Genomic DNA, 11,183 nt, shown 5'->3' with positions numbered 1-11,183 from the left:
CAGCATCTTTTTTTTTTTTTTAAGAATGAAAATCTTGTCTAATGTTAACACCATTCATCTCAGTTTCATTGCTGTCAACCTTTAAGAGACAAAGCTTTGGTGGTAACTATGACTGCTCTCCATCCATCCATGCTGTGTTTCATTGAGTAAGCTCACATTTTATGTTTTAAACCTAAGAACATCAAGTGTAAACATTTTCTGTCTGTGATTCATTTAAAAAAGTTGTAGTTTGAGATATTAAAACGATTGGCTGCGACACAAATGAGGGGGAACTTGAAAGGAAATGGTTTGCAGATGGTGCAGTTGGCAACGTTTCCACTTCTTTGGACATCATTCCCTTGCTCCCGTAAGGCGTCTTGCCTTTTCTCTGTTTGTTTTTGCTTATTTGTATATTTATAACTTTTGTCCATCTGTATCTGTCATGCTAGTGGCAGACATACAAAGTTGATTTGGAGCCAGATGTTCTGGTCCTCGGTCGTGTTAAAGGACCCGGTCTTTGCTGTGTTTTAGTTAACATACTGTGAGTTAGGCATGTAACAATTACATGTATGAAAACAGCAGAATGTCCTTTCTTTAAGTCTTCAGGAATAGTTCTCCAGGCTTCTTGAGGGACATCACAAAGCTCTTCTTTGGATGTCGGCTGCCTTTTGTTCCGTTCTGTCACGTTAATCCCACACTGCTTCAGTAATGTTGAGCTCCGGGCTCTGGGGAGGATTCATCCCTCCATCAGACCTGTTGCCACTGATTTTCAGTCCTCTTCTTGTGTCATTTGGCACAGCTCAGCCTTTTCTCCCTGTTTCCCTTCCTTAAGAATCGCTTCCTGACAACCACCCTTCCATGGAGCCCATTTCTGATGCGGCCTCAGTGAACAGTAGATTGATCTACTGAAGGTCCAGATGCATCTCTCAGGTCTTTAATAGATCTTTCCTATTTTCTAAAGAGATCACTTCCAGATACGGTTCGCCTGCTGTGCTATTAGTAGGTTTTAAGTCTTGTCTGGCACTTCTTTTGTTCTCCACTCGGCCAATTTCCTAATGACTTTTTGAAGAACACACTGCGCACCATACAGAGATATGCCAAGTTTTCAGCTGAACGCTCTTTGGAAATCACCTGCTTGGTGCAAAAATACTATTTGATGTCTGTGTTATCTTTGACATTTTTCATAGGAGCAACTAATCTAAATGGGATGTGTCTTTGGTACAGGCTGCTAATAAGGAAGTGTCAGATGATAAATAGGCTCTTTAAGTTGTCTGTTATGTGTAGACACAAACTGGTTCATCCCTTAAGTTAGGTGCCTTTTTTTATGTCAGTGTAAAGTGGCTGTGCAAATAAAGCACTCCTCTGAAAATGCTAACATACAAAAACTGAAGTGAAAATGAGAGGAAAAACCAGCCAAAGTCCAAAGAAAAACTTTGAAAGGCCCTCTCAAAGCCTGAAGAATCATCGCTCCAGACCACGTTAAAGGGTTACAGTCTGGCTGCTCGGGAGCCAAATATAAAGAAATGAGGGGTGGCTCAAGACTTCTGCACAGTTCTGTAAACTGGGCTGGTCCATCAGAAGCCGGAGGGGGGGAGGGGGTGTTGCTGACTGGATGGATATGTTGGTAAATTACTGATTTAGTTATTTTGTTCATCTATTCAACAGTGTTGGTTCAGCTAAAACCTATTCTGCTTACAGTTAAACCGTGTCCTCCTAACATCTGCCTTTGTCTTCTAGTCTCACGCACTGGCATCCTTCCTTACACATGTATGCATGTGACTATGATGTTTACAGCTGAGATTTTGTTTGTTATGTAACACATTTGTGTTTCTAGTTATTTTCCACACCCTTGCTCCATCCTCCCTGTTCGCTCATGGCACTAATCACCCTCCATACAGTCCAGGAAATAGTTGCATCCAGTGGATGCGCCGACGCGTGGATTCCCAGCACTGCTGTCTTCCTGAGGTTAAATCTGCTCTTTGCCTTTAACTCCACTGCACCCCACTGTGCAGAGAAATGTAGCGCTAGCCTTCTGTATTTTGGGCGCATTTTAAAAAAAAAATGTGCCGTCTGGATGTTTCTAATAATAGCCAATCTTATTTTTACCACACCGCCGCCTTATTGCATTATGGATGCCTCTGGAATGGTGTCCCTTCGAGATAGCGTGGGAATATTTCAGTAGAGGCTGTGGCTGTGCATCTCAGCCACAGCTGAATGCTGCAGCATCCGTCCGCCCGCCTGTAACTGCGAGAGCGTCTCGTTTAGCGGAGGCTGGCCGCAGTCTGAGTCCGGGCTCCCGTGCGTGGGGATGCGTTTCTTTCACCCGCTGCGGAAGACTTTATTCTCTGCATGCCGGATTTAACTCCATAGGAGCGCGAGGCTATGCGGGAGTATAAGGTGGTGGTGCTCGGCAGCGGCGGGGTGGGGAAGTCCGCGCTGACGGTCCAGTTTGTTACCGGGACATTTATAGAGAAGTACGACCCGACTATTGAAGATTTCTACAGGAAGGAGATCGAGGTGGACTCCTCTCCGTCGGTGCTGGAGATCCTGGACACAGCGGGCACCGAGCAGTTCGCCTCCATGAGGGACCTCTACATCAGAAACGGCCAAGGCTTCATTCTGGTCTACAGTCTGGTCAACCAGCAAAGTTTTCAGGACATCAAGCCCATGAGAGATCAGATCATCCGGGTCAAGAGGTAAGACACTGTCTGCTGCATGGTCCACCACTATTCAGTACACAAAACATGTTATTTTTAAAAGTATTTAGGACGTTAGATGGTCTAAATGGCTCTACAGATTCCACACCTTCACTGAAATATTTTGAAATAACACGGTGAAGTCCACAGACTTTCTGGAGTGCCCCCAGGAACCCCTCAAGGCCCCTGAAAAGTCAATAAACCTTGCTTTTAAATCGACACAAAACTAACAGTTTTTGTTTCCTTTCATCCAAAACGAGGCCTCCGAATCATCCCAAACTGCCACCCTCTCGCCTCCCTCCTCCTCCCCCCCTCCCTGAGTGCTTCAATCTGCTCACATGTTCTTCATAAGAGCCCGGCTGCAGCTCACCTGTCCCATATCAACCCGCCGAACTCCCACTGGGTCTGATACTCCTTGTGTCTCCCGCACGGGACTTAACTCTGTGAGGCTTTGATCGGTTAAGCCCACGGCTCGATCAATCCGCTGAGCTCATCTCTGGGCTGAAATGGATAAATCTGTGATCTTTTCTTTTGATGTAGTGACGTATTGGTGTTTTTGGCTTTAGTTCACGCAGGGCACCGGCTGGGTCTGCCACCTGAAAGGTCCTGGAACACCAGTCTGAGAGAATTGGTGCCATCTCAAGTCACAAACAAGACAAATGTATGTAATACATTAGAATAAAGGCCCTCTTAGTCATCATTTTGAGAAAAAGAAAAGAAAATAGGCTCCTCATTAAAGAAATCCTCTGAAGACACACTTCTAATTATGATTTCATTTGCTCATTACACTTGTGTTCCCCCGTGTTTATTGAAAGTCTTTTATAATCATATTTTGACCCTCGTAGCTTTGCTGCAGTGCTTCCAGGCTCTGCTCCTGGAGTGAACCGAACGACCCGAATGAGAGCAGGGGAGCGTCAGAGCTGACCATGCACAGCAAATGCATGAGGGAACTCCTCTGAAATGAATAATATAACGATGGATAAAACAGAGCAACGTGGCCTTGAGTCAGCCGCCACCCAAACCAGCCGCCCTCTCTGCACCAAGGCACCGCTGTCCTCAATGTTTCTCTATTAATATTTCATACCTTGAATTCACACTGCTCTGGTCTTGAGAGGATTGTTGCTCTGTGTGCGAAGCTGCAGAAGAGAAGAGAGAGACGATCAAAACGATCACGAACAGTAGCAAGACAATCAGCCCCTGGTATCCATTAGCTGTCTTCCCTCCTCCCAAACTTGTTGCTGAGCCAGCAGCAGTAAGAACAAGCACCACACAGATGTAGTATGTGCCCACTCGCTGGAACTTAATGGGATTGTGTTGGGTGGGAAGCCAAGAAGACATCAGGCCTCCATTAGGGAGTCACATAAACCAGAATGCTTATGCAGAGCTGTAGGTGTGGGAAGCGAGGTCCTACACGTCTCTGTGGGGTTATGGTGAAGCCACGCTCTCTTGCTGAGGTGTCCCTGCAGTGCACAAGTCCAGCATCCTGCAGACAAACCAAATACACCCCGTTCAAGTTGTTATCAGTGAAAACATCTGGGTGTAGCCTTCCCTGCAATCTAATCATCTCCTTGCATGCATGCTGAGGTTTATTGTCCAGTCGGCCCAGATGGAGAGAGGACGTTCAAAGCGCTGGAGCTGAGTTTCACGCTGCACTGATGCTGTGTCTAATAGCAGGAGGTGACCGCCGTGCGCTGCCGAGAGGGAATAGGGTGGAGAGACCAAAACTACAGATCCCAGGAGGGACTTTGGTGTAGGTACAAAGCAACTTCTTACCCCGAAGGCTTTCTATGTTTGCCATCAGGAAGTTGTTTAAGCCACCAGTAAACTGCTTGTTCCTGCTGCAAAGTGATGACTTAAAATAGTTTCAGCACCTTGCTAGCTTAAGTGTTTTCACGTGCATCACCATTCGTCACATTTGTGTCATTTATCATATAAAGACACGTGTTCTTCTGCCAGACTCCTTAAGAGGACAGATGAGCACGATAAAAAAAAAAACTGAAAAAAGAAACAGTTTCTAGCTCGTTAATTATCTCGCAAACTCTCCAACTTATCTTGTAACCCCCTGAGGGCTACAAAAAATACTTTGATGTGTATCTGGACTTTCCCACATTTAGATGATTTAAATGATTATCAACTCTAGCTGCAGCTACAGAAAAAGGGAGATTGGGATCTCGGATCCCGTGGGAATATCTACAGAGGGTTCAAAAAGTTAGGAAATAGGTGTCTTTTAAGTTTGTTTCCAGTTTTCGTCACCCAGTTTCAGTCATCATCAAATTTTTCATCCATCTCTCCTTTTTTTTTTCCTTTTTTTACCTGCTTTATACCGTTTAAGGTGGCAGTGGGCCGGAGCCTATCCCAGCTGCCATTGGCCGAGAGGCACGGTGCACTTTTCACAACATTAACACACGTGTGTGTGTGTGACCCTCTATGGGCGGGTCAGGGATGGGGGTGGTGGAGGGTGACCCGTTTTCTTCCACTAAACTGCATTAAAGACTTTAAATAGCAGAACTAATGTGAAGAACTGAGGATAACATGTGAAACATCTTCAACAACCAAGAAAAGAAATCCAGCCAATGTCTCTGAAAGTATTCCTTTTAATGTCTAAAGAAAATGAGCTTATCTGGAGGAGCTGGGCTGCACCATTAAACATGAAAATGAAGCTTGGGGTTTCATCCTTAAACACTTAAAAAGGCCTTCTCCATCTGCTGTGCAGGCTCTCTCTGCTCGCATGTTTATCACAGGAATGTTTGCAGTTTATTTTCTTTCCTCGGTTCCTTCTCCACGTTGTCAGGGTGCTAAAGTGTCGGCGCTGAAGAAGCTATAGAGGCTTTTGCTTTCCAGCAGTAACTCCATGTGGGAGTTTTGTGGATATGCCGCAATTCTCCTGTCCGGATCTACGAGCAGATACAAGGCTGCCTGTCGCACATTGTAACAGCCCCAAGTATCAATTAACAACAGATGCTTAAAGCAAAGAGGCGTCGGCAGGGTTGGAGGGCTTCGTGTTAGCTTGGAATTTGCTTGTGTGTTTGCCAGTGCTGTGAAGCTTGTGAAAACGGGTAAGTGAAGTCACTGCCGCCATTTAGCTCAGCAGGTGAACTAATAATGTATTAAATGGAAAATGTAGATGCCAACTTTTTCTTTTTTTTGGCTGAGTTATAAACAAATTCTTTATAGTGTGTGTGTGTGGGGGGGGGGGCATCTGGAACAACACCCTGCAGAGTTAAATGGAAGGTACTATTTTTTTTTTGTAATTTGTTCCAGATTCCACGTGCACTGTGAGAATGCAGCATCTCAACCCGGGGCACAGATGATGGCTGCAGAACGCTACGACGCAGCACTTTACACCCTGCAGCTGAGCCAGAGTTTTTCTTTACAGCTATATCGAAGAAGTGAACACTGAGCTCCACATGATTTTTTATTCTGTCGGCCACCTGCTGGTGGCAGCTCTGCAAAAAAAATCCAAAAATGGCTTCTCTCCCACTGCATTAGGAAAACAAAAAGCTTCATATTCGTACAGCTTGCAGCTCCAGCCAACCAAACACATGCCAAGTGTGCAGATAATCCCCAAAATAGATGGTTTCCAATTCTTGCAACAAATTTGCATTACTGCCCATCTTTCTCTGGTTTTCGTTTCAACAGTTTTGCATTTAAAACACGACTCACAGAACATGACAGGACAACCTCCAAGCTGTACAAATTCTTTGTCATCATCTCTCACTGTGAGGACTCATCTGTTTTATAAAAACAATGAAAAAAATTATACAGATTGTTTTGTATAGCTGTGCTTTTTACAAATGAAGAACAGTACCTGTAGATTTGGTGTTTTTTTTGGTTCATGACCGTATTTTAATGTTGTAGCTGGTCAAGGTGGAGCTGTTTTGATCTATTCTAATTCTCGTTAATCTTTAAGAATGGGTCATTTTCTATGAGCTCTTTTTGTTTGCAGCATCTTAATATGCAAAGCAACAGCATGCATAAAGTATAAACGGTGTAGTGAAGAGTAGAATAGTCGTATGTTATTATTATAAGTGTGAGAGTTCATAGTTTTTTCAAGACATCTGCTGACGCTCTTCTTACGTGATGACATTTTACTGCCACGTGTCGCTGCATCACCTGTGATGTCTGGCTGCCTGACAATGTGGTGTGGAGGAAGCTGTTTGATGGATAGTATCAATCCACTTTCTCTATTGTGAGGGAGCTCAGGATTGAGATCCATCAGACAAAAACAGTCCTTTAAATTCTGTGCTTGGTCTCAGTCGTGAGTGGTTAGGAGTTGAGAGGTAAAACCACACTGTCATGGTTAGAATTAGTAAACAAGGTTGGATCTGGACATGACGAAATATGTTACAGTTTTTAGATATGCATGGTTTGTGCTTACTTATTTATTTATGCATCAACATGACAGTCATGTCTTTACTGTAACATAACGTGAACTGAAGTGATTATGCTCCAGTGCCTCAACTATTATGGAGACAATGCTGTATTTATGCATAAGAAGCATAGAGAAGGACTCGTGAATATATTTCACATCCAAAATCCAGAAAAAAAGGTGAATATTTCATTCATAGTGCAAAGGTCGTATTGAACACTGTCGCTTGAGAAGCAATGAAGCACTTTAGTGTTTAACCCCAAGCACTGACTGACGGATCGTTCAATAATACATGACACTGGCCTATAGATCCCTATGGGACGAGGTTTCTTCATGCTGTGTAGAGCAGCTTCCCCTCATCTGGCGAGGAAGGAGAGACAGTTTGATGCTGTAACAAACAATCTCCGTACAAACGCACCACCCCACCCTGGAGAAGCTGGCTCTCCCTCTGTCTTTGTAGTTATATATAGTTTCTCCTGCAAAGCTGTCAGATTGCATTTGTCTGTGTGATGCTCTCCTTGTTCACACTTCACACCCTCCAGACTCCAGCTTTCCAAACACACAGGCCGTGCGAGATGCTTGTCCTGCTGAGGTCAGCTGCTGTGTGTGTGTGTGTGTGTGTGTGTGTGTGTGTGTGTGTGTGTGTGTGTGTGTGTGTGTGTGTGTGCTGTTAAGGGCAGCGGCTGTGGGGGACGGAGTCGAGCTGCAGGGAATTTTTTTTTGGCATTTGGGACTTTTATGAGTGCGTTTTCGTCGCTTAAATCAACAACTGATACCATCATATACGACCACTTTTTGAAAGGCTCTTCCTTCCGTGGGAATTCCTCTGGGGTGGGATTGAGGGGGCGTAAGAGGAGGGCAGAAGTCACCTGAACAGCACCCTTAGCATTTGCAAAACATAGCTGTCTTCCTCAAGAATCCTTCAGCTGGCCCTTGAGTGTACTACACACTGCTGCCTGCACATTTCCCTCTGCGTCTCTGGCCCTCATTTGCTCAGTGAGATGTTTGCCAGCTCTTTTCCACGCCTAAGCTCTTTTCCCAGTTGAGCTGTGTGGCAGCAGGCCACCAATTTGTAGATAAGAGCCTAATTTCTCAATTGCAGCAGCAGATCAATAAGCTGGGCTTGAGAGCACTTAGGAATGACTGATGGCCGAGGCTATTAGCCAGTCTGTGCTATTACCTGTTGTGAGAAAATATACCCACTGTAATTGACATTGTGCAGTTATTTCACGAAGGACATCTAACAGAAATGAAATATCTTGTGTTTGAATTAAGTCCCATCAGGATTCATTACAGTGGAATTTACAAGTGGCATCCTTTGAAGTGCACCAACTGTTGTGTGCTAAAACTTTGTAAAATGCTGTCGCCATTCAATTCAAACGTCACGAGGCTCAAATAAAAAAACTAAACCTCAAGAGGAACATTTGCTGTAGACAATAAAAACGAGCACCTTTAAAGGTCGAATGAGACCAAAATAAACGTGCTCATCTCGGATAGGTCCAGGCCAGGACCAGCACAGCGAATGCATAGTACTGACAGTGAAGCACAGAGGAGGGAGTGTGATGATATGGGGCTGCACGAGTTTAAAAAGCTCAAGGAGATGACGGTTACAAATTGGCTCCTGGTCATCAGAAGCATGACAGAAGGGAAATCCTCCAACAGGATAATGCTCCAAAGCACTTTACAAAGATAAAAGTGAAAACAGCGACCTGCCCACATATGCCACCAGACTTTCATCCCACCAAACATATTTGAGGTATTTTTAAGTGAGATGTTAACTTTAAGTCATTTTTCTCTTACGTTTGTGAAGTGACCCATGAAGGGTTTATGTATTACAGGTGTCATCTGTTCCGCTACAATGAACTGGTAACGTATATTATATGAATATGGGGGAGAAAATAATTGCTTCAGAGGCCAATGTTCACATTGCCCAATGTGAGATCAGCACATTAGCTTTATTTAATTATTCAGTAACTTATTCCATTACTCTCCTCAGCCTGGTTTCCTTGTATTGATGGCTGAGAGAGAAGAGAACTGGGATTGTCAGCCACACTCTGCTGGGGATGAAAGCTTTTTATGCTCAAAGACGTGCCTTCGTGCATGATCGAGATGATGCTAAGTGGAGAGCTAATGATTTTAAACGAGTCGGAAGCCATTAAATGCACAGCTTGCGTGGCATACAGATGCATCATATACAGTGCATCTAGAAATAAATAGAGCATCAGTGTATTCAAACAGAGGCAGATACTCTTTCTGTGACAGATTCCTAATGGGACCTCCTACTGGTATTAAATACCAGGGGAGTTATGGGAGCTTCCTGGGAAGCCGGAGCTGAATGTAGCTCCACTGTGCATTGTTCATCACTCTTATTGTTTCAGCATCTAACAAATACAGTATTTAGGCCAACACACACACACACACACACACACACACACACACTGATTTTATTCTCTCCCTCCCTTCCCACTTTCTCTCTAAGGTTTTAGGAATTTCCTGCTGTCTCAGTTTGAACAAAAGGCAGCACATTTCAGCTTCTCTGTCTCACGTTGCAGGTACCAGCAGGTGCCGGTGGTGCTGGTGGGTAACAAGGTGGACCTGGAGGACGAGAGGGAAGTGTCCCCGAGCGAGGGCCAGGCACTGGCTGAGGACTGGGGCTGCCCCTTCATGGAGACGTCAGCCAAGAGCAAGACGATGGTGGATGAGCTTTTCGCCGAGATCGTCAGGCAGATGGACTTCTGCCCTCTGCCTGACCGGAGAGAGACCTGCTGCCCCACCTGCAGCATACAGTAGCAGCCGGGTGGGTCGGGTGGTGGATGGTGGGGAGAGTAGAAATTAGAGTGCAAATGTATTCGTGTTAGACAGTTTAAAGAGAATTTTACAGGAAAAATCCACTCTTGCTATTACTATTTCTACCTGCTTTCTGCGCCTGCCCTCTGGACAAGAGGAATTTTGGGAAATGTAGGAAATCACTCACTGAGCCAGCGTTAGACAAAGTAGGTTATGGGGAATTAGATTTCAACTTTCATCACCTCTCTTGACACAAGGTGGATTTTCACTTGAAAGAAAGAGCAACACGTTGACCTCCAGCATTCGTCACCATCCTGCCGATTATTCAAGAGTGAATTTCCCGGGGATTTCCCCGAAAGCAGCGCGGTGCCAAAGACATCAACTGAGAGGATCACAGTGCAAAATGCTTTAAGGAAAGCAGCCATATGTCCGAGCAGGGATGGCAGCGCGCTCAGCAGTTTTATGCTTCTTTTCTTTTTCTTTTTTTTTTTTCTTCTTCTTCTGCTTGTGTCTTTCTGTTTGCACTTTTAGGACATTTTTGACAGTGCAAGACCTATCACTAAGTATCTGAAAAGATACGCAACACCACTGTGAAGGAGTCGCACTGGAAGTTCATTTCACAGCAGACCCGCCTAACTCCGAATGAATGAAAAGATGAACGAATGTCTAAAAAAGAAAACCGCACCTTTGGGGATATTCATGCAGAAGATCCAAAATGCTGACATACTGTGGATAACGTGTGCATGAAGCTGTACTGCCACACTGACATTGAGTACAATCAATCTCACCCAAAGAGACAGTATCAATCAGTCAATCAATAGATCAGCTGATCAGTCAGTCAGTAATTCAGTCGTACGGACACTTGTCTTTTCACATTACAGACAATACAAATGCCTTGTTACCGTACATTGTATGAAGTGAACATCAGTGTCAGTGTGTAGTTCATCTATCTTATGTCACATCAGATATGTTAGTGGATTGATGTCAGAAAACACTTATTTTCAACAAAAAATAAAACTTTATGCACAAGCGTGTCAAGTGTATTTATTGATCAAATATCATTCTGCATGTGTTTGAAAGACTTTAAACTCTTTCTTTTCTTTATCCATAACCTCCAGGGGCCATACATTTGCATATATTTTGAATTAGCCTTTCAGCTCTCCCATTTAACTGTAATCTGGCAGTATCTTTAGCCGAGTCAAGATGATTTATGATGTTTTCGTCCTGCAGCTGCTGTATTCCCGGGCCAGGCATCCTCCTGCTTCAGTCGCTGGCATTATTGCCAACACTTACTGCTGATTCTGGTCCTGAAAAATCCAAAGAGCATTTGTCAAATTCTGAATACCATTAGA

The 11,183-nt window shown here is 44.3% G+C and overlaps 1 protein-coding gene across 2 annotated transcripts; it reads left to right on the top strand.

Moving 5' to 3' along the window:
- Positions 1-1,915: 1,915 nt before the first annotated feature.
- On the top strand, positions 1,916-10,860 carry LOC142391819 (ras-related protein Rap-2a-like). Of its 2 annotated transcripts, none has more exons than XM_075477932.1 (2): positions 1,916-2,675; positions 9,597-10,860. In XM_075477932.1, exons 1-2 carry the CDS (start codon positions 2,362-2,364, stop codon positions 9,832-9,834), a joined length of 552 nt encoding a protein of 183 aa, XP_075334047.1. In that variant the 5' UTR covers positions 1,916-2,361; the 3' UTR covers positions 9,835-10,860. The 2 variants fall into 2 exon arrangements, with proteins under 2 accessions (XP_075334047.1, XP_075334048.1); XM_075477933.1 differs by having other exon boundaries at positions 5,937-9,688.
- The last annotated feature ends 323 nt before the right edge of the window (positions 10,861-11,183 follow it).

The sequence above is a fragment of the Odontesthes bonariensis genome, chromosome 11, assembly GCF_027942865.1.
Source record: "Odontesthes bonariensis isolate fOdoBon6 chromosome 11, fOdoBon6.hap1, whole genome shotgun sequence".
In the NCBI taxonomy this organism is placed as follows: domain Eukaryota; kingdom Metazoa; phylum Chordata; class Actinopteri; order Atheriniformes; family Atherinopsidae; genus Odontesthes; species Odontesthes bonariensis.
Note: the sequence above shows the minus strand (reverse complement) of the source record. Positions and strands in the feature narration are given on the sequence as shown.